The sequence below is a fragment of the Thunnus thynnus genome, chromosome 11 (assembly GCF_963924715.1).
Source record: "Thunnus thynnus chromosome 11, fThuThy2.1, whole genome shotgun sequence".
NCBI lineage: Eukaryota > Metazoa > Chordata > Actinopteri > Scombriformes > Scombridae > Thunnus > Thunnus thynnus.
In genome coordinates, this window is record NC_089527.1 from 24056173 (window position 1) to 24080813 (window position 24641).

Below are 24641 nucleotides of genomic sequence, written 5' to 3' on the forward strand. Positions count from 1 at the left end.
CACATATGAAACATTTTATTCATATATACTGTGACATAAACAAGTGGAACTATAATAAATTATTGATCTTTGGGCAAGGTGTATGACTTACTTAGCACTTTGAAAGGAATTTGTCACTTTAAACTTAACATGAGACACAGGCTCATTCAGAAGCATTATTCTACATTATGTCTGTGTATTAGTATCTCCGTGACTTATCATAAATCACCTGACTGACAGTGGACTTTGTAATTTACACATGCATGATAATAAAAGTACTGCAAGGTAGAGTGGTTTCAACTTGATTTTCAGTCTCAGATAAGAGGATGAATCACCCTTCACTGAGGTTAAATAAAAGCCACAATATCTGAGATTCCACCTCAATACTTACAAAGAAATTTCACACCTTTGGCTACTGATGCCAAAACGGGTCTCACCACAGCCGTAAAATAGAAACTCTGAATAAAATTTCTACTGAACAGAATATTATCAAATATAATTAGACTGATTGGGCCAGAGCCATCTGTAGTGTCTTAGACACATCATGACAATTTAATAAGATTTTTGATACAAGTGCTAAGTCGTTTGGGAGTACACTGAAAGTCAGGTTTGAACTATAAATGTCCTACTGTGACTGCGAGCTGCATTATTGGGAGTGCCATGTTTTGGATGATCAAAGGTATGAAAGGTGCATAGCATGGAGAGGTGTGACAACATGATACAGACAGGCTAACCCCTCCTAGTTGTAATAACAACACGAAAGGAATGCAGACTATCCACCAGTGATTAAACCACTAAGTGTCATCAGAGGCTGAGCCAGTTTTTCATAGAAAGACATATCGGAATCAAAAAGTGTGACCAAACATAATATTTTAAAGGAAATACAACACATTCAACCATGTTCACTTCACTCTTACTGTGCCAGCAACGTGCTCAGGTGATTTAAGATAGCTACAAATCAACTTTTAGTAAAAAAATAATCACAATCAGGCGCAAATGGAGAATATTGGTATTACTGTCACTAAGGGGAGGCCTTAATGACAGTTGGGGGGGTCTAAAATTAATTCATGCAGTCTACTGTAATCTCTTGCCGTCAGTGAATGCATATATTGAAGTGGAAATGACAGACACTGGGTGGAGCTAGTGGGAAATGAGAGAAAGGACAATACTAGTTGTGTAACTCTAAATAAATATAACAAGTTACTCAAGGCTACACATGTCCCAGTCACCTTGTAACCTATTCTGTTGTGGAGACTGAAAGCGACAGTAGTGAGTGTGGAAGCTGGGACACAACAGAGAAAGGCATAGAGATTTAGAAATGGGGTGTATTTCATTTCCACAGAGAAATAGGCTACAGGTAGACACAATTCTGGCTTCAGTCAGTCACTCCAGTGCCTTTGAGCTGAAACACTTTAAGAGGCGACATGTCAGGACAACTGATGACACTGACAGACTCTGATATCAATCCAACCTATCTAGACTTTCATACCAGCCCCAGTTCCTGGATGCGTGCATGGCAAGTTGATTTCATTTCTGACAGTGCAGCTCATGTTTGTTGCCCGACCCATGGCATCTTCTTGGCCTATATACCCTGCCCCTCCAGTTGACTTAACTGGACAGAGCTGACACAACCAGGGGTTAAATGTGCAACCTCTGGATGTGGCTACATCTTCAGTTTCACAATTCAGTGGCTAATCGTTCACTTTTCATAACTTTCCAACAAAAGATCACTAAGAGAGGAGGGCCAGTGAATGTCAGCAGTTTGTAATCCAGCATAGTTAGGGTGCTTTTACAATCGATTTTTACAATACACGTTAACTGAGCTCATTTTTACATCTAATATTCCATACAGAAACCCTAACAGGATAATCCCTCAGTTATATGTTGATAAATTCTTCTATTATGAATCAGTTGCCATCACTGATACAGGCTGGTACACTGATGCTTCCTGGGTTGCTATGAGAAGAGGCTGTAGACAGACCCCTCTCTTGTCATTGGGCCATTGCAATGCCTTGCAGCCAATAAAACACCACTAAGGCCTGTATAAATCTCTTTCTCTCTCTCTCTCAAAAAATGTGCCTGCACATCCATCCTTTTTAAAATATGACAAACTTTGACATTAGGGAGAGCCAGTAGAATATAGTATTTTGTGAACATTTCACTTTGTTCCTTTCTAAATACATGCTCACTTATGCACTAAGACGTGTCAGCATATTATCTACATTTCCATGAAATATGCATTGTGTGCACTTGTTTTCCGTGTCCATTGCATTGCAGTGTGTTTTGGCTTTCACTGTCATTTTGACTGATGTTACCCAACACATAGTGTCTCCCAATTTTCCCCTGCAGTATTCTTGCTCCTCCTGCAGCCTTGTGTCATCACTGTCAGAACATGAAGATACAAGTGTCGCCATCATCATGATGTGCATGTTGCATTACTTTGGGGCTTTAATATTTCTGTTATTTGCTCCATAGGCAGAAAAGAAATATGCATCTATCTACATATAGTGTGAGCTACATACATATTTCTCAGTTCTACTCATTGAGAGGTGCATCTTATTCTTAGTCTATGCAGGCCTAGGCCTGCTCAGCGATGAAGACCTCTGTACAACTAAGACAATTTAATCAAAGGGTGGCTGCAGTCATTGTGTAAACAAAAGTGTTCAAGCATCAGAATCAGAATCAGATTTAAGTATGTTAATACACACAAGGAATTTGGTTCCAGCTGTTGGTGTCTTTCGAGCAATATACAGACAATGTACATTATTTACAGACAATATACATAAAGTGCAAGTGTGTGTGGTATTGCAAACAACAATAATGTGCATCACATATGGGAATGAAATTGTGATATATGAGTATTTGTACAATACAGTATCTGTAGATGTGAAGCAGGGTGTAATAACTATCTGAAGAATTAAGTGTAGCTATGGCACAGCAGGTGATACTGGTCAGCTATTTATGAGGGTGATGGCATAAGGAAAGAAACTGCTCTTGTGTGTGGTAGTTTTGGGATTCAGGGTTCTGTGGCGCCTGCCAGAGTGGAGAAGTTGAAAAAGGTTGTGTCCCGGGTGTGAGGAATCTCTAATGATTTTCCCTGCCTGTGTCCTGGTTCATGAAAAGTACAAGTCCTGGACGGTGGGCAGGGGAGCACCAATGATTTTTCTGCTGTCCTTACTGTTCGCTGCAGTCTTGTGTTTTTGTGGCTGCTCCGAACCTGACTGTGATGGATGTGCATGGGACAGATTCAATGACTGCGGTGTAGAACTGGCTCAACAGCTCCTGTGGCAGACCATACTTCCTCAGTTGATGCAGCAAGTACATCCTCGGCTGGGCCCTATTTGAGGATGGAGTTAATGTTGGTCCTCCACTTCAGGTCTTGAGAAATGGTAGTTCCTAGAAACGTGAAGGTCTCCACAGCTGACACAGGGCTGTTGGATATTGTGAGGGGGAGCAGTGCTTGTCTCCTAACACAGTGGTTCTCAAAGTGGGGTCCAGGGACCCCCAGGTGTCCCCTGCAAAAAGGGAATAATTTATTTTCACTCTAATTCAATCCATAAGTAAAACAATGACAGAATATTTTGGTCATGGGTTTCGTAAACTTTCCTTAATAAAACATCTAAAAGCAAAAATATTATCAGGGACAAAATCTTATCAAATGGGGGTGTGTGGTCTAATTTGTGTCAGTTTAGGGGTCCTTGACATGAAAAGGTTTGAGAATCACTGTCCTAAAGCACCTAATGTCAACAATTCACTGCTGCACAGTGGTCACTGGAGAGGAAAGTACAATACCAGCACTAAACACTATTCCATCTGCTATTTATAGGACAGTAGTAAATTAACCATAAATGGTGTGGCACAGAAGTAATTGTGAGCTACAATAAAGCTCTAACATAGTGCAACACTGTTTTTAAACTTCAAACCAAAGGTTCGCTGATTTTTTTTCAGGTAACAATGCCTTTTATAGCCTTCTAAAGTATCTCATTGTGCCAAGTTTAGATGTAAATTGGGAGGGGCCCTGGATCTGCAAATTAAATGTCCAGACCCCTACTGTGTTGGTTGGACTGTGTAAATTAGCCTGTGGTTCTTTCCATCATGCTTTCTCTCATCTCTACGAATGTCGATTGTGTGTAAGATGAACTATATAACAGAGTAATGGTACACATGGACGTAATTGTTCAAATAAATCAATGATAGCATCGCTCGGTTTGGCCGTATGAAAATATCCCGGCATGCTAGCGACGCAAGACTCAGCCAGGGAGGGGAGGGATGATGGAGCTAAGATGGCAGACCAACTGAGGGTGCTGCCTCTCCGGGGTCAAGAAATATTCAAGGGACGAATAACAACGTAACACAACAACGCGAATTTTGGAAATGTGCGATGCGGTTTCTGCTATTTTACAAGAAAAATGGTTATGGCTTGAGAAGATATATTCTCGGGAGACAAGAACCGTGTTGACGCTCCGGCCGGATCAGAAGACCATTCGTTGAATTTGCGCTTATAATAATAACAACTGGGGATCCTGGATGCTAATTGTGGTATTTTTGCAACTGGGAATGGACAAATGATGTGACGCGTGGTGGATTTAATAACATTTGGATTGCATCTGATGGCTAGATGTGATCTAGCTGCTATATCTTTTATGTGATATATGCATTGTTCTCCAAAACGATGATGTGTGCTGCTGCGGCAGCGGCCGCCGGTGGAGGGATTCTGCCCTCCTCATCGCCGTCGATGGGGCTGGGTGTCCGGGTCACTTCTGGAGCAGGAGCCGATCTCTCCACCATTGGTTCGGGTATGGGTTCTTGTCCGACACCCGGAGCCCAGTCGGATTGTCGGACTCGGTACCAGCTTTTACTCTCAGGGCGAGCTCTGGCGGAAAGATATAGACGGATTTATACCACTGCTATCAACGATAAAGAGCAAGGGATAAACCAAGGAAGGTGAGTGGCTTGAAGGGTGTGAAAATATTAACGTACAGATATCGGATATCTGGTCTTGTCATTTGTGAAGCTAACGGAGCTAACGACCATAAGCTAACATCAACCCCGGCTCAGCCGTACTATATGTCAATTAACGTCAGCTAAACCAAGCTAAATGTTATTAATGGCTCATGAGCTCGTCAGACATTTATCACAGAAGTCATTGTTTTAACTACAAACAATATGCCAGGAGCTTCATGATTTTGGGTGCATCTCTTGCAGGGGTCAGTTTGCTAGGTAGCAGCTTTTGACTTCCCTAGCTTATCCGAGCCAGTTGAAGCTTAACTTAACGCTGCTGCGTTAGTTCACCCCTCCTGCTGCCATGAACGTTGTATTTTAGCTAAACACTGACACAGCCGCTGAAACAAAACAAAACAACAACAAAAACCTCTATCCACTCGGGCTGTAACGTTTTGAAGAAGTGCATTATCGGCTTATACATCCAAAACAAGCTAACTGGCTAACGTTAACTGTCATGATGGCAGTTTGTCAGTTTGTTTCAGTAATAGCCGTTACCCAGCTATTATCGTAAACAAACGTAAGTTGCTGCTCGGGCAACTGTTTAATATCTTATCAAACATTTCTAAATACTCATTGCTCGGGTTGTCACTACAGTTTTCGTTACATGGTCATATGATGTAATTTGTTGTAGTTAGCCGTGTGTATTTAGGCCCAACGGCGTCACTGTTTTCGACAGCCAGCTAACGTTAACTAACTTAACGTTGAGGAGCATCAGCCCTCTCCCCAGATTATCTTAATGTAAACCAGCGATTTCAATTTCAAGAAACATGGAGCTGATACTGACCAGATGTTGACTTTAACAGTATAAATACAACATATATTGCCTCTGTAACGTTACACTAACGTTAGTCATACTGCGTGTTAGGGTGAGGATGTGTTTGGTTTGGCGGTGGATGAACTCGTTTGCTGTTTTTTGGCATAAGCGGGTAATACAGTTACGTCATTCTCGTCAGTCAATAAGTCAGGTTGAAGACTGAGTAGCTGGGTCAATGCAGCATCCTCCCTCATAAACTGTATTGTTGTTCTCAACCCATAATATACAACGTCTGCTTTAAAGCATCGGCCAATATACTGTTTCTGTGTCTAACACTATTCCCCTTCCACCTCTTCATAACCAACTCCAGAAGTAATATGTCTAAACAGATGAGCAGGAAGGAAACAATCTGTTAGTGTTTAGTACATAAGCTGTAGATAGTACAGGCAAGCACTGTTTTGGCAGGCCTTTCATGCAAATGTCACTTTTTCTGATGGATTTTATTTGTTGATGTTGACCTACCATTGAAAATAGTAAACAGACATTTCTGTCTTTTTGATGTGGCTTGAAATGAGTTGTCTGACTTTTAGTTTCATTTTTGATGAATAAGGCAACAGCCCAGCCAGTCATAGTATGTTCAAAGTTACTTTTGTCTGGGGACAAGCTGTCAGAAACTAATAATAAGTTGGACCTGAGTAATAAAAATAGAGTACTCTTAACCTTATTTATTTGACAGGGATGATATATGTAAGCATCGTTACATTTAAATAAAATGCAACCAATGCAATGTATATAAGACTTCCAGCCATAACTAATTTGAAGTCCTTGTCCCTGGTTGGGCTTTTAAGGGATAAAACATATAATACAACACTTATACAGGCATAGAGACTAACAATAGACAAACACTACAAACAGTAATTGAGACAACTAAGACTACAAACGACAATTGAGAACAATGGCTGAAAACAATGATTGAGGACAACGAAAGGGAAATCTGTAAATTTAATTTGAAATTCTTTTCCTTACAGTACACTTACTGTACAGGCTACTTGTAAAACATAAAGAAAACAATTCAAGCTTGCAGAGCATTATTTATACAGAATTATTATATCAACACTTTTAGGACTACCAATCAATAGCTGATTTAAGATGCACTGCTCTTCTGTTTTCAGTAGCGATTAATAATGATAACTAAATGATGCCTTGCTATTACTATTTTTAGTTGTAACTCTATTTGTAGTCCAATGCACTTCTCATTGGCAGCTTGATTTGTGAAACTTACCATAACAGGCCAATGCAAGAGACAGATTTCAGAGAGAGATCAAAAGCATTTAAAAAAAAAAAAAAAAATCTTCAAAAGCAAACTTCTGCTTGTTTCAGGCTTTGTCATATTGTGTAACACTGAATCTGGAGACAACTGCTACACCCCTGACAGTTTAGTTGGGTATACTGTACTTCAAGAGACAGCTGCATAAAATGTAGATTTGTTCTGCAAGGGTGAAAAACTGAGAGTGAGATACCATTACAAACATTTCAAATGTTTTTTTAACAGATATCGTAAGCAACAGAAGAGATTAATTATTCCTCCGCCCCCCCAACATTATGACTAGCTGGAAGAAGTATGTGTTTACCACAGAAATGCTTTACGTACCTTCCATCCTCCTTGCATCATAAGATCAAATTTAATGTCTTGCATGTTGTGCTATTTCTTTCAGTGTAACCATTTCCTAAGTATATATTTTGCAGTACTGAGTGATCACTGTGTACTTTCAGGGGAAAGAAAGCTTTGAGTAAGAAGAAACTGAAGCGGCGACAGAAGGTCAAGTCAAAAGTCAAATCAAGGACAAAGGTAAGAGATGCTCAATTGTTTAGCAAACTGTTAAGCAATATTATAGGCCCCATGAAATGAAAAATAAATTTTCCCAGTTTTGATCCTGTGTCCCGGTGTTAAATGTTCATTTATCTCTTGTTATACACCAAATGTATGTCAAAAAATCAGTATCAGAGTATTTTGTGTTTTCTCTTCCTGTAAACTGGTTTCAAATGTTTGAGGACTCCTCCTGCACTCAGGGGCGTTTACAAAATTCATCCCATCAAATGTGACTTTAGTGGCTAGCCACTTACCTTGCAAGGCAACTAGATTCGCAGGATCACAAGATCGCTTGAGAATCCATCTTGTCAGGCTTCAAGTTATGCACTTGTGGCCGAACCACCAGTGGTTCTGACCAATCAGCGTCCTAGAACTACTGGCAGGTAGGGGCCGTGGTTTAGGTGTGATGACAGCGAGAAGCAATAACCTATGATTGATGGTGATTGACAGATGGTTCGTCCAATCACCTGCCGAGTATTTTTTGAAAGTGCTTGCCTTTTTCCAAACAATTTCTAAGGACGACTTCTCAGATGTTTCTGTGTAATCAACCATCTGGCGCGTCAAGTTAGCTAGCCACACCGATCATATAAAACTGCACGTCACCGTTTGTGGGTCGTAGTAGCTAACAGAGAGAGATGTGAGGTGAGATGAGAGGAAGAGATGTGTGTTTGGATATCTGTTGACAAAAACTTTCCAAAACAATGTGACTGAGGTCTAATTCATTCATCTCTCCCTCATCCTCCTCCTGATCTAATAACAGGTTTGGGTGTGTGTGGAGCCAACAGTCCTCTGTAGCTCCATATTATGCTAAACTCTAAAGCCCTGCCCACTTTTAGTGGTCCAATCAAATGTGAAGGATTTGATTTAAATCCCTCTTGTAACTGTACACCATTCAAATATTCTGTTTCACTGGGAAATACGTCATAGTACAGAAGCTAAAGACGGTCTAACTTCAGTTTCATGGGGCCTTATTTGAATAATATTCATAGATATTATTAGAAGGGTTGTAAAACCAAGGCTGCGTTGTAAACTGTTACAGTATTTTATTAATTTATCCAAATGGTTTCTGCTTCTCAATACATTGCATAAAGTGAACTAACCTGAAAGTAGGTGGCTACATAACACAATACAATGTTAATTGTAAGAAAACAAAATATATTTTAGTAGGACGTAGTTATAGTTCTCATTACTACTCTAACCATTTCATAGACATCATTTAATATTTACATGCAGTACTTCGCATTTTTGCTTTATATTAATCAAAACATGACTGGCAGTTTTAATTTACAAATATAGATTTACGTACTGTCACAGCCCACAGTGATTACAGCTGGTTCGACTCTCTACTGAATGAACCTGAACAGATTGCCGTCCAGATTATAGATGAGGTTAGATTTCCTGCAATCTTGAAGGTGGTTGGCAGGAACATTGTTTTCATTGGTGGGGCTGGTCAGATGCCTGGAAGTCCATCCACACATGAAGCTGGAGAGGTGGATAGGCAGAATATGAAACACATGGGAGTGGCTCATCCTTGTGCATGATGGCCTGTTGCCGAGCGACCTAATGTGTTCCACATCTCCACGGCAACAGTTGCCTGCCTACATCTCCTTCATCCAAAGAGGGAATCTAGTCTATATTGGAGGATGGGGTTTGTATTTTTGCCTCTGCTGTACACTTTGCATGAACGTAGGTTAACTAGCTGATCCCTAAATTATGCCAACAAATGTAATCCCCTTAGATTATATTGACTTGCTGTTTTTCTGAGTGTGAGTGTAGCCTGCTCAACACTTTTTTTCGAGCAGCTTGCAAGCAGAGGCAGAAGAGATTGATGTGATAATAGCAAAGACGAATGGAGACTCTACTACTTTGTCATCTTCCACCTCAAAACTACTCTAGACAAGAGAATTCAAAATAGAGTGGGCTAGTCAGTTAAATTCTCTTCAGGGTGACTTGTTCAGTGAGTTGATGTCCTGGAACAGCAAAAGATATTCTACAGAGACAGAGAATGGAGTTGTAAGCAAGGCTGACAGGCGGGCAGGCATAAAAACGTGGGTAGTTACACAGTCAGTCATGCTGTATTTGTATGGGTTGTGCTTACTCTTGCTCTGTCACGCCTCTCACGCTGACATAGTCAGAATCAGAGTGTGGTTTGAAAGGGCCTCTTCTCCCCCTTTGTCTGCTTCTGTGCTTATGAACGTGTGGATGTGGAGTCAGAACAAAAGACAGTGCATAAACACTTATCATCCTACTGAACTGGGTGATGTGATGTCTTGTGTGCAGGCAGATGTGTGATTTGTCATTTTCAAAAACTATAATTATAATAATAATGTAATTACGATTTTATAATATACAAAATTGAATGGAATAATGTCAAAATGACAGCGGAGGTGCATCTGTACCATTTTTCTTTTCGAAAAAAAGACTGCCAAATACTTCATTGAGTGGATTGGCTGATACCATGTACAGTTCTGCACTTAATTAAATTAGCCATTGATGCTGTTGTCAACCTACCATGAAACTGACTGCGAGCCCCTCGCTGAATTCTCGGAAACCCCCTTCCCTCTCACGTCTGACTGATGTGCCAAGCGATAGGCACTACAGCAGTTTCTATGCACTTTATACTTGAATGCATTTTAACTTTTGATATTGTTTTGTCCTGTGTGTTTTATTAAGTTTTGTGTATGTGTTTGTGTGTATGTGCCCGTGCAATGTGTACTTTTTAATTTCCTCACCGGGGATGAATAAAGTAATTGTAATTGAATTGAAATGAAATAAATAAGCTACATTTAGCATGCTGGAGGCTGTGTTAAACATAATTGTAAGATAATCAGTATCTCCCTGAAATTACATTCATATGCAACTATTCTGCATTAGCGAGATACATTTTCAAGAAAATGTATATGTATGTATCTAGTGTATCAGATTATACATAATAATTCCTACAATATTTGTATTTGGGAAGGTTAAGCAACTGAAAGCAGATGTTTTAAGGTAGAAAAAGATTGATGTCCTGGTTATGGTTTTCAAAAATAGAAATGTCCAAACTGACGACTAGTATGTAAAGGGATCGGAGACTGAGACATCAGTGTTGAAGGGGAGCCCTCATATGCCCACTCACCACCCTGATTTCCATATCCCAAATTTTTTATTGCACTTTGCAAATGTCACACTACTTCCTTCATTTAAACTGAATATATCCATTCATTTATAATGCAGAATAGATGCATATGAATGCAAAATTAATTAAATAATGTGCACAAGAATCAATGCCTGGATAATATATGACAGAAAACAATAGTGTAGTGTATCAGTAAAAGTTGCGGGACAAAATAAACGGGTCAGTCCAGTAAAATATGATCATATACAGCATCTCACTTTTTAAATAGATAAAAAAATAGACAGATTGACTTAATATTCTTGATTGTGGTATCTGAGATATATGAGATAGGTGTAAGATGATGGTATCTCTTTAATTAATGATTTGAAATGATGAATTGCAGGTTTACTTATTCAACATAGTGCATAGTGCAAACTAACAACCCCTCTTCTTAAGCCTCTGCTTTGAAAGACACAATTATTTTTGTTTTTCTTATTTTTCCATAAAGCCACCAAACTGAAATGTATAGCTGCCTAAGTGCGATCGGGGGCGTTATATCAGCCTCTTCCAAAGCTTTTAGCTGTCCATTAAATTATCAGTGAAGTGCAGACAGAAACACAAAAGAAACAATCAGATGACCAGCATGTTTAGATTATGAGTTGCTGTTTTTACAAAGTGAGAAGAAAACCACAAAACATCAGCAGTTTCATGGGATTTTGCATATTTGGTTCTGCTTTTGCTTGATGAGATGGCTTTAAGATTTCACATTTGTGTCAAGTTTCTAATGAATTGTTCAGTTTTAAATTAAGAACTGTCAGCTCCAATGAAATCTGTCAAATACAGTTTTCACTCAGAGGACCATGTTTCAGCTGTCTCATGATCTGTTTGCAAGATGTAATCTATAAGATGTGGTGCATCATTTCTGAAATATTCTGAACCTGCAGTGCCAGTGCATGCACCATATATTATCACATAAAGTAATAGGAGCAGCTATAACACTCATTGCCTGCAGGTAATGTTAAAAATGTAAACATATATATATGTTTACATAATTTGTAACTTAAATAAGCTTTTTTTAATCCTGTATTTACAAACATCAACAAAAACATACATACAACATCACAAGGAAAGGGAAGTTACATTTTTTTGTCTTCTAGTGTTACCGCATATTTTGTTTTTGATTGATAGCAGGTTCTAGTCTTGCAGTGTTTCCCCTATAATAGTACAAGCCTGGCGGGATGCCAGGCCAACAAGAACCCCCGCCAGGCCAAAAAAAAATAAATCTTTTTTTTTTAATGCCAAAAATAATGCCAAATATCCATTCATTCGGAAATCAATAGCGTTTGGGGGCCTCTCTGTGCAGCGCTGTTCCGAAACATGAGTCAACCTCTGTGTCGTTGCCTGGGAAACTCCTGGTAGCGCAACTCTTTTAAGGAATAGGGCAGTGCATAATGTGTGTACGTAGTGAGCGTGTGGTTAAGCGAGCGGCACAAAAGTGACAGTGAATGCAAGTGGAGCAAGAGGAAAAGGTTAGCAGTAAGTTATCAGTCTGACAGGAAATGTACACTATAGGCTACAGTGTGTCAGTAAAGAAATGCTGCAGCTTCTCAAGATCAAGAAAAGTCTCATCTATTGTTTCCCCAACTGCTTAAAAAGTGAAGGGGGTTAGCCCCAAAGTTAGCAACAATGGGTTAGCCTAACCTGAAGACGCTAAACAGAGAACAGAGAGATGTGGTGATGCTGAGTGTCTCCTGAGTTTTGCTCAGCGCATTTGTCTTTTTTAAAACATTTTTTTTAATCAATGTTAGACTTTTGTTTAAACTTCTTCTGAGCAATTGAGACAGCCAAGAAGTTGCATGCATACTGATACTACACAAATATTACACAACTTGAAATCTTTGTAGCATCTCTTTTTAATATGGGACAAAAGTGGTGAGCTATCTATCTCTAGTGCTCAGCTTCAACATGCAGTATTTTCGCTGTATCTTCATCCTGTAGTCTTGCTCCCAAGAGACCAAATTTCTCTCTCTCTTGCTGCATGGGTTTGGGTTATTACAGCATCTCTATGTTGTAAATGGTTTTAAGTGCTCTTTCCAGGCAATGTGCTCCTTTGTGAATGCTGTACACTCCTGCTGTTACATATGCTGCTCTAGCAGCAAGGCAAGAGAGCAGTATACACCATGCTAGATGAGAGGGAACTAATATCCCCCCATTGGTTTGAGCTGAGAATGAATGACCTCTTCCCCAAATAGATGACATCACCTCCTGTGACTGTTATGCCAAAAGGGCAACACTGCAATAGAGGCACAATTGATCAATCAGCTTCTCTAGAGGATGCCTCAGGACTGTAGTTAAAAAGACCTTCCTTTTGGGGGGCTGGGGGATGGAGAAACCTTATCAATTAGTTAGTTTATCAAGTTTCTCTGTTTCTCTAATCATAGAGATTATTTGGATGTAAGTGCTTAAGCTTTGCTGTAATGATTTTATTGTAATTCGTCCGTCTAGGGTTGTGAACACCATTTATATCAATAAGTAGACTAATTCAACAAAACCACAAACTACAACCTTCATACTGGCTGTTGAGAGACACAGACTAAAATGAATGAATCATCGACCAGTCCCTGTGACATCATTCCTGCAACTCTTGTCATAGATAAAGCAGTGATAACCTGAAAAAGACAGCAGTGTGTCACTTTCAGCTTTGGGTCAGACCAAGTGACCACTATCAGGACTGAAAGCTGGAGCTAATGCTTGCTCCAAAAATAACCTGCTCCTTAACGATCTAATTAAAAGGTGCTTTCTGCTCTCTAAACATACAGTAAATACATTTTTCCACAAGACATGTCACTTTGTTTCATATATATTTTAATTTGTGTCTTGAGTCTTGGAATAAAAAGATTTTGAGGTTTAAAGAACTACTAGTCTACTAGAAGACTACAAGTGTAAACCCAACAATAGACTGGCTTCTGTGAGGCTACTGTGACTCTTTACAATTAGGTCTGCTCATTAAGAATTGACATTGCTCTTTATAAATGACTGTGTGGTTTGCTAAGTAGCTTATGGATGCCACAAAAGATATCATACAGGCTACCAAGAGAAGGTTTTACTAACCACCACCACTCTCTGTTTTTCCACAGGCCGATAGTCTAGATGGAGCCCTCTGCGTGCCGGACATCAAGCTGCACAGCAACCCATCTGCATTCAATGTCTACTGCAACGTGCGGCACTGTGTGCTGGACTGGCAGCAGAGAGAGGCCTCCTTAGCGCTGGCCTCCAGGAGCTCGGTGCAGAGTGGCGACTCAGACAGCGAGGAGGAGGAGGAGTACCGTGAGCCAGCCATCAAGCTGCCAAAGGTATGAGCAGCAGGCAGTATTGGCTGCTTTCGTGATGGTTGCAACACTTTGTATCAAGGCTAAGGCCAACCTTCATTCTTTATCTAAAGGATACACTGAGCCTGGGCTAATATGCAGGGCTCATCCTTTTTACTGTTGTGATAATTGGAGTCACCTTACCAGGGGTTTGAAACCCCCATCCTGTGAGGATTACAGCCTCTCCTGCTCTGTTTCCCCAACTCCCTCTTCTACTCTGTGTGCCTGCTGGTTTATCCTTCTTACGCATTAGGGCTGTCACTTTTTATTTGCAATGTGAACTTTCATCTGAACTCGGCAAAAAATTAAATATTTCATGTGTAATGATCTTTTCTAATTCCAAATTCAGTCTGTAAGGACAACTTTTACACCTTGTCTTTCTTTCTTTAATACTGTCTCCTATGAGAAAAAGCTGGATTCCAGAGATCACACCATCATGAGATCACGAGAGAATCCATCTTGTCAAGTTACACGCTTGTGTCCGAACCAATGGTGCTTCGGACCAATCAGTGTCCTGTGAGGATTCTCGCATGTTGTCGTGATCTCGCGAATCCAGCTGCCTCGCAAAGTAGAACGGTGGTAGACGGTGATAGACAGATGGTTCATCCAATCACCTGCCAAGTATTTTTTGGAAAGTGCCTGCCCTTGTCTAAACAGTTGGCAAGGACAACTTCTCAGATGGTTCTGTGTAACAAGCCATCTGGCACATCAGGTTACGCAGTTACCGCAGTTAGAGTACAATCAAGCACACTGGCAAAGCAGCAGCTCCCCAACAAACTGGTATAATAGTCTACATGAGTCTCATATTTACCTGTAAGACTTGTGTTTTAATGTCGTTGTTCAGTTATAAAATCCTGGTGCAGCACAGAGTGTCTTTCCTGAGTCGATCACACTGGACGGTAGAGGAGGAGAACGTAGAGATGCTGGTATGCGCTTGTTTAGAGTAGTTTAGCCGACTTGCTGCATTTAACAGCGCAGCTAAGAGTTCAGAGCAGGAAACAAAGTTGTTCTGTCCTTTGTTTCCATCATCCTTCATTGTTTCCATCACAGTTATGTATTAGATTATTTAGAGACAAGAAACTGTTTAAGTTCAGCCTGTCTTGCTGTCACCCAGCGTTACTCTGTGTATAATGACGTAGCTAAAAAAAAGGAAGTGATTAATTGCGAGTCGACTCGGGGGCTTATCGACTGATGCATCGACTCAGTGACTTTTAGGGGGCAGCCTTGAAAAAACAAAAGTGCACACTTGCTTTACAAACAAAAAATAAAAGTGTTCTTTTTTAAAAAATCACACTCAATGAACAAAGGTGCGCTTTGGAGTCAGGGGCTACAGCAATTGAAAACAATAGGGTCCCGAGTGTAATAAAAGCCTTTAATATTGCATAGCTGACCCCAATGCGTTTTGTCTGAGCAAAGCACCTTGTCTTACTGGTTTCCCCATTTTCCTGTCAGTAAAATTGTTTTTTGTCTTTGCTAAAATAAAATGGAGGAAACTAGCAAGCTATGCTGAACAGATAATTACAGCACCAACACATCGAAAGGCAATATGTTAAGGTACTATTTTGAGTTCTACACCATCAACAGCAAACTATAAGTTAAAGTTAAAGGACCAGTGTGTAGGATTTAGGGGGATCTATTGGCAGAAATAGAATATAATATTCATAATTATGTTTACATTACTGTATAATCACCTGAAACTAAGAATCGTTGTGTTTTCTTAGAATGAGCCCTATATATCTACATAGGGAGCGGGTCCTCTTCCATGGAGGCCATGTTTCTACAGTAGCCCAGAACAAACAAACCAAACAAACAAACACTGGCTCTAGAGAGGATGTTTCACGATTTTTGTGAGTTTCGCAGCCACTGTAGGTTCTTCTACACACTGGGAACCTCACCACTAGATGCCACTAAATCCTACACACAGGTCCTTTAAGGACTGACTTAACTGACTTTGTGAAAGGTATCACAGTAACAAATCTGAAGAGTCACCTGTTAGCTTGTCGTCCAATAAGGCAACAAATTACATTTTAGGTTTCTAATAATTTTAGGATAAAGTTACAGCCCTGCTAGCGTATTTATTAGCACGTCATCAACCCTGTTGCTATGGCAGAGGGTTCATTACAATAGGGCAAACCTCTCTACGTTGTTATTATCGAGGAATCATTTAACAACTGTATCACATGCATGTTGCATGTGATACAGTTGTTCATTAATGTGTATGTCAGAGAATGGTATGTTATTGTCAACATGCAACCTTTATATATTGTGTTGTGTGCTAACTGTACATACATTATTGTATTGGTTAGCAGGTAAACACTGAAATGTCACAGATGAATGGATTTAATTTTAAGTTTTCATTGTGGTATGTTGTGGTAACTGGGATGGCCGTATCTGTTTTATCCTCTTTGAGACAAAATAAACAGGCTCCTGATGATATAATATTTGGGGGAGGGGGGTTAGTTTTAATTCCAGCTTATTAACATTTGTTAACAAGCCATATGTTGAGGATCTGAGTGTGTGTGTGTGTGTGTGTGTGTGTGTGTGTGAGTGCCTCTAACCCCACAAACACGTGGAAGAGTTATTATGTTTCTATTAATCTATATCTCTTTTGTTGTGTATTGTACATGTATGCTTATATTTTGTACCACTCTCATTATCTGTTTGTTTGTTTCCTCTATTTTTTTAAGGCTTCAAACGTTAGTTCTTCACTGAGATAGAAAGGAACATTGGAGCATCATTTAATTCACTAACAAGCCATACTGAGAAAGAGAACGGCATCCTTTTCTAGGCCAGACTCCTTTGCCTGCCGCCCCTCCTCATGCACCCAAGTGGATCTGTCATTATACAAAATCATAATAGTGGATGTTAAAGTCAGCAGTAGCAACTGTACATACTGTGGGCCTGGAGCTAAATATAGGACGTTTAACTGTAGGATGATGAGCCCATGGAATAAAACAAAAACATCCACTCCAAATCTCTAAGCTCATTCCATTTTGAACGATTATGTCTAAAGACAAATTTCATGACAACAACAATGCAATTAAACATAGTCAAAATATTGACAAATAGTAAAGTAAAAATATATCTGTGCACAATATCAGTATGTTATGTCCTCATTTGCTTTATAAAGTTGCATCACAGCTAGTCTAGCTGGTGTTTATTAGCTCATAGAAATGTTCTTTCTGTGTGTCTGCAGATCATTGGCATCGGCCTGTGTGGGGTATTTGAGCTCATAAAAGAGACACGGTTCTCTCACCCCTCACTGTGTCTGCGTAGCCTGCAGGCCTTGTTGGACATGTTGCAGGGACAACAGCCTGAGGGCTTCCAGACTGAACCTCCCGATGTGCTAGGTGAGGTCGAAATTGCGTACAGATGTTTTATGGGTACATGTGTACAATCTAAAGCAATCCAATGCATCAACCCTGCAATGAATCCTATGTTTGTGGATCGGTTTTACTGACACGTCAGAGAAATGTTGATGCAGTCTAATGATAATTTTGGAGGTTGTAGTTAGTTGTGGTTTTGTATTCCATTACATTATATTGAAATGTGTTTCTAATATATTTTCCACCTCTAACCTCGCCGCTATGTGTGTTCTTCCTCAGAGTCTCTCTTCCAGTTGTTGCTGGAGACCACGGTCCGGAGCACAGGGCCCAATGACCCCACAGGACAGGCCATCACTGCCCTGTCCTGTGCCTGCCTCTTCAGTCTGGTGGTGTCCTGGGGAGACACCGGCAAAATCCTGCAGGCCGTCTCTGCCATCCTCACCAACAACGGCAGCCATGCCTGCCAGACAATACAGGTGATTAGACTGCATTTGACAGCTTGACTTCATGCACAATTATTCACACACACAAATGTTCTTCACCTATTTTTACATATGAATATTAGTACAGACTGTGCTTTGCACTTGGGTTGTCTTGTTATGCGAGTCTTTCCTGGCATGAGTTACTGATTATTAGATGTCAACACAATGTCTTTGTGCTGATAATCTGTCCAGATGACATTACATTTATCAAACAGTATGCACATTTGTTGAGCTGGAAGCTGGAGGCTGGAACAACTTTGTTGTCAAATGAATTTCTATACAACCTCCAGCAGGATTTTCATATCCTGTTTCTATTCGGGTCGTCCTTCAGATTAGAAGAAATGTTTTAAATCACCAAAGTGCATTTTAGACAGATAATGTAACCTTTGGCTCCTTCATGCTTTGAGCAAAGAGACTGAGGGCAATGTCTGGACCGCACAAATTGAGTTTTGGAAAATGTCAAGCCTCTCTGAGTCTCGTGTTTGATTATGTTAGCCCGCCTGCATTCTTCTGCCAATTAGCTGGTCCTCTGTTTGCTTCGATCTCTAGTTTGTCTTCTCTCTCGGTCTTCCCTGTCTCTCCTTTTTTTGTTTCTTCTGTTTTATATCAAGACTTCTGTTGCACATAAACATGTTTAAACAAATTACTTAATGATTTTTTTGGACAGCCTTTGTGGCCATTTAGCAATATTCACCTTCACCTACATGCAGATTTAATGCCTATACAAGAGCAGGGCTGATGAGGGATCCTCACATTTTAGGCATTTGACTAGACTGTGAATCATCACTGTGTCAGGCAGGCTGAAAGGTTGTGTGTGCTTACATATCTTACAACTGTGCATGTTTGTGTCTATTTGTATGTGTGTGAATGGTGAGATCAATAGTGTGTGTAATAGCTGCCACAGTTATGATGAGAATGTGTGTAAAATAGTTTGGGCAGAATAAGAGGAGGGCAAATACAGGCATGCAGGTAACCACAGTCCCAGCCACTAATTTTACAATTTGATTAAATCAGTAACGGAAACAGTAAACCTCACCAGCTGGTTCTCAGCTGGCGCATACAGCCCATTATGTCATATTAGAGATTTGCTGTCCTGCAACATTTCAGCACCCTTCTTGTCCTCCTACATCTAAACAGGTGCCCACCATACTGAACGCACTACAGAGGAGTGTACAGGCTGTTCTGGTGGGAAAGATTCAAATCCAGGACTGGTTTGGGAACGGCATCAAACGTGCAGCCCTGATGAACAAATGGGTCCTGAAAGAGGTGGCCATTGATGAGGATGAGCGCTGTCTTCTGCAGACTGACGGTTCCTTTCTGTATTTGCTCTGCAAGGACGGACTCTACAAAGTGGGCTCTGGATACAGCGGCACTGTCAGGGTACGTAACACAGACAGCTGCATGCTGCCACTGTTCAGTGACACCATACATCTCTAAATTTGATAATTGGATAAATATTTTTTCTGGTTAAATGAAGGATTAAGGGTTGTTTGATGGGTTGAGAAAATCTTCCTAATTCTTAAGGTAAATAAACAAAAATGTTTTTCTTAGCCTCATAAAAGGTTCATACTTTGGAGATGCATGGTTCTCACAGGACAACAACAAAGTTTATGTGCTAGCAGTAGTTTTTGAAAGCAGCAGTAGCTCTTTAGCTCCCTAAATGAGTCAGTGGGCCCTATTTTAATCATGCAAGAGTAAAGACGGGTGCACAGTGGTAGGTCTTGAGCGCATGGACTGTGTGGGCATCTCCAAGTGCACCTGCTATTTTGGTTCATGTGTGTGTAGCAGCACAAAGTGCAAAGGGACTGGGTGAAGTGGACTATAAATTGGACAGTGTAGTGATGGATCAGTCACAGTCACATCACTAGTCTCATAGCCCTGAGCTAATTATAGTGAAGCATGACAACAATAGTTCAACAAATGGAAAGACTCTTCTTCAAGAAATTATTTTAATTATTGTCTGGAAGGTCGCCTCCAGAATACTGAGTTATGACTGACCAGTCTGATGATTATAGAGGTTTGTTTGATTATTTTGTAGCAGCCTGGTGTCATTTTCAGGTGATTTAATTAAGGTATGAACATATCTGTACTACTCCATTCAGATGGCAGCATGGATTTAATGAACCAAAGGAGGAGTTTTTCATACAGTATTATGCATCTGTGGATACCAGACAGACTGTAAACACATAAAATATAATTTTTTTCTATGTCAATTCAAACACATGTTCTGGTTGGAGTGTGTCTAATTAAAATAGTTTATGTACATTTTTATTACTCTTTTATTGTTGTGCATTTGCTCCAAGTATTTTTACTCGTTGATAAAGTCACCCAAAGTGGAGCTGAATTGCCCATTTTCCACCAAAATACCAAGAACTCACTTTGTGCTGCCTCATTCTAATGAATCTCCCACCTGTGTACTCTGCACTTGGCATCACAATACCATACAGATGGGCAAAGCCAATTTCAAGGTCAGGAAAATACCAAATTGTGCTGCCCGTGCTGGTCATCGCACCGCCATGAAAATAGGGCCTTGTAGTGTTAAACCCTGAATGGCCTTTTGTGCTCAGAATAATGTCATGAAATCAAATTAAACCACCATATAAAGTATTTCCCTTTTGGAGATTTAGGCAGGCGAGAAACATGGCAATGGACATAGACAGCCATAATTCTGCTTTGAATAGGTTGTTTTTGCGTTTCTGCCAACAATAAATTCCTGTGTTTGTAGTTGTCTGCTGTTTTTCTTTCTGCCAACGTGAAATTAAATCTCGTCAGTGTTTGTGTGTATTTGCTCATGTGTGATCAATCCCCCACAGGGCCATGTGTACAACTCCACGTCTCGTATCAGGAATCGAAAGGAGAAGAGATCATGGCTGGGCTTTGCTCAGGTAAACAATGAATCTTCCATCAATATGTTCTTCCCATACATTTCAGTTAAGGTTAACGTTCAGTTCACATTTAGTTGACCTCCATTTGACTTCAATGATGCTGGTTATTTGTAGTCAGTTTCTAATTTTGTGTTGGACCCATCAGTCTTAACAAATACATTATCATTATATCGTCATCAACAATCTGTCCAAGTCAGCTGTAGAGCTTACATTGGGGATATTTCTTTTCTGAGTCTATATCAGCAGTGGTGTTTATCTTGTCTCTTCAGGGGTTCTTGTTGTATCGGGACACAAGTAACCATAGTATGTCGGCCATCAAGATCAACCCTGAGACTCTGGAGCATGAGGGGGCTGTCACCATGCCAGGTGCCCAGAAAACACTTTTCTTACCTTCAAAACACCTCATGAGAGTTAAGTCATCAAAATTGCAATAAAATGATATTTGGTATATTCACTGTTACATTTCTTCTCTCTGTAGGTCAACACGCAGATGGACAGAACATAATCTTCACAGACGGAGAGTACATCAACCAGATCGCAGCCTGCAAAGATGTACGTGTTATGTTCCTTCTCGTTACCATAATAATAAGATGCATCATCATTCCTAAGCTTCCCCTAGAAAATTTAAAAGAAGAAAGAACATTAAAATGTTCAAATGATTTTTTTTTTTTTTCTATAACTATACCCAGAAAATACCTCAGCTGTACTGCCCGTGTCTGCTGGAAACATGGTGGAGAGAGCTGGCTTTATTATGCACTTATGAGCCGTTATAGTCTTATATAATTGTTATGCTTTTGAATTCCCTGCAGACAGTCTCTAGCAAGTGGGTTTAAAAACTCTCACGTAGTCGTGGTCACCCTTAACTACATCGCAGTTAAGTTATGGGCTGATAGTGTCAGTCTCACAGAGAGGTTTTTCACAGTTTTTCAGCTGTCATGTTTAGAGACAAGGGGAAGAGATGCAAAGACCTTATTTGTACATGGTCAACTTCCTAGTCATCAGTTGTTCATACACATGTCATCTTTTTTATCTTGTGCAGCTGAGCAAACTCTTTTATTATCTGTGGTTTTGCTGGTAAAAACCAAATCTTTTGTTAGTTAAAATTAGATGTTGCTCTTGATTTGCACCCTTCCACTCCTGTAGAGGCCTCAGCCTCAGTCACAAAAGAAGGGCCCTCAGCTGATCATCAGCTGTGCCACAGAGGGGCCGTAGGGGTGGGGTGGGGGGGCTGGCGTGCAGCTAAGTCTGTGTGTAGATGTTTGTTTGTGTGTGTGATGTATGTAGGCGTGGCAGTAAGGTTAGTGGCACCGCATGTGGGTATTCTCCAGAGAGCTTAATCTCACTGGCAGTTATCTGCATAAGCACTCCGTAATGTGAGTGGGGGGAGGGGGCGATGTGAAATCCATATATCTGCCCATTGCAGCCAGCCTTCCTCCCGGATAGCAGTTTCTAGGCAAATCAAGGGGGCTGGATGTTGGGGAAGGAGGGAGGAAGGGAGGAGGGAGGAAGGGAAGGGGGCGGGGGGTCCTCAGAGGCTGCATGCATTTTAGCAAGCACCCAGAAAATGCAGTCACCACAGAGAGCACTATCAGTAGAGCAAACCACAAGAAACACACACAATTAGGGGAGTTCAGATGCTGGGAAAAAGAGGATTATAAGGGTAAACCATAAGAAGTCCAGGGCAGTGTCACAGAAAGAAGGTAACGTGTAAAGAGCAAAACTCCAAGGTGGATGTACTGGCCAGAGGATAGTGGAGTGTGTCTAATAATATGAGAGGCACATGTGCTCTGCTCTGCAGGAATCAAGGCACAACGTCATTGTTACCACACAGTGGAAAACCATACCAGCCGCACGTTACCCTTCATCTCTTTTTATATCCCTGTTGTCTCCCAATTATTTCCTTGTTGTGTTCCTCTCTTTACTCTGTTCCTTCCCTGTAAATTGTCCCTTTCAGCCACATCCCCTTCGGTCTGACTAACCCACATCTCTGGCAGCTCTGTGAGTAGTGGTTAGCTGTCACATGCTTCATGGTCATGTTAAGATAAATGAGTATTCCATTTACTCTGACATGGGTAGGATTTAAGTTATGCCATAGATACTACTGAGGCCACACCTTCAGTAGATTGACCTAAACACACTGCAACTCCACCTCATACACTTATATAAATAATGTAATTGTAATTTGTGAAATTTAGCCTGTATCTATCACATTAGTTATGAGTGCGTGTTGCGGTATGTGTTGCCCCGCTGTGAAGACTTGCCTCATGCCCCACTGTGCCAAAACACACACATGCACATAGTTCAACTCCTCTAATCTGTGTAGCGCTGAGGGCTTATAAACAATTACACATGCACAGTCAAATGATTTGGTGTCAAAAGTATCGTGACTACGGTGTCCCCAAGTCAAATGATTGTGGTTCAAAGAAATAGTTAGACATTTAAAGAAAAACACTTGTTTTCTTTCTTGCTGCTCTTATGTCTGTACACTAGATATTCATATTTGGTACACAGACACAAGATCTATCTTCTCATCTCAGGTGTATTTCCCAAAATGTCAAACTGTTCCTATATGAAGACGATTCATTTTGATTGTCACATTTAACCAGGTAAAGCATGGATAGGTTTTATATTAAATAAGGGGTTATTGCGTCTTTGACAACTGTCAGGTGGATTCAAAATGCCATACTGTAGCAATGTTATGTTGTGGGATTAAACAGCATTTCCTCCTGTTGGCCCTGTCTCATGCAGGACGGTTTCGTGGTGCGGATCTATACTATGAGCTCAGACCCGGCCCTGCAGCAGGAACTGCAGCTGAAGCTGGCAAGGAAATGTCTGCACGCCTGCGGCATCTCTCTCTTTGACCTCGAGAAGGATCTGCACATCATCAGTGAGTGATAAAAAAAAAAAATGTATTGACGGATAATGATTTTCATGTGCATTTGTTTTCCTTACACCTGCTACAGGCACTTTGTACTGTATGCTTGTTTACAAGGTTACAAATATGTCATAATAAGTTCAGAATACACAGATATAAAAGAATGTCTCATCACTTCTTGTCTCCTTGTGTGTGCGTCTGAGGCTTTAAATAGTATGTTGATCTCTCAGGCACAGGCTTTGATGAAGAGGCAGCATTGCTTGGAGCAGGCAGGGAGTTTGCTCTGATGAAAACTGCCACAGGGAAGGTGAGAGTGAAACTCTTCTCTACTGGTGTGTCTAAAATGGAGGTCGGAAAAGCTTCAACAGCTGTGCTTTGGGAGCTTTTGTATCGCTAATGACAGGCCACACACTCGAGAGGATACAGCTATGGAAAAATCTCTAAATTAATTGTGTTTCTGCATGTGTTGTCTCCCTTTTATGTCACAACAGCCACATGAAGCCCATCATACAAAACTGACATACCCTTAGTTTATAACATCTGTATGTATTTAGCCACAGTCAGATTTGACTAGAATCAGGCTGAAGTAAAGCACGACAATAAGAAATGTCCTCTTGTTTTTGGAAATATTTTATGCCCCCCTAAGCTAAATTGTCTTTATATAATACATCATTTTGAAACTGTATTTTTTTTGCATGTCTCATGGTCCTAACACTGTTCATTGTGCTCTAGACCCAACTCTGGTTAATGATTCTATGCACACTAAGCTTATAAAGTGGCGTCCCTGCTGAAATAACCAGAAGTGATTAGAGTATTTCACCTGGCTAAGCAGTGTCTCTGGCTTACAGAGTAGAAAAGGAAAACTAAAATAACAGCACATCAAGCATAGATATTATGTTTGTATCTTTGCATACAGGCTGTTGGAGGAAGTGACTCAGTTGACTCTGGCTGCAGGGTCTTTGTAATCAAGAAAAGTAGGGATGTAATGCATTGTTGAAGAA

General features: G+C 40.5%; 1 protein-coding gene across 11 annotated transcripts in view; it reads left to right on the plus strand.

Moving 5' to 3' along the window:
• Positions 1-4246: 4246 nt before the first annotated feature.
• The window catches only part of mycbp2 (MYC binding protein 2), a 63545-nt gene continuing 43150 nt past the window's right edge, over positions 4247-24641 (plus strand). For all 11 annotated transcript variants that reach the window (XM_067604002.1, XM_067604005.1, XM_067604013.1 and 8 more), the window contains exons 1-11: positions 4247-4923; positions 7511-7586; positions 13842-14057; positions 17269-17422; positions 17678-17874; positions 19018-19260; positions 20694-20765; positions 21035-21131; positions 21244-21317; positions 23514-23652; positions 23871-23947. In XM_067604002.1, the coding sequence (XP_067460103.1) occupies positions 4652-4923; positions 7511-7586; positions 13842-14057; positions 17269-17422; positions 17678-17874; positions 19018-19260; positions 20694-20765; positions 21035-21131; positions 21244-21317; positions 23514-23652; positions 23871-23947 (1617 nt within the window). In that variant the 5' untranslated portion in view covers positions 4247-4651. The remainder of the gene's footprint in view (positions 4924-7510; positions 7587-13841; positions 14058-17268; positions 17423-17677; positions 17875-19017; positions 19261-20693; positions 20766-21034; positions 21132-21243; positions 21318-23513; positions 23653-23870; positions 23948-24641) is intronic.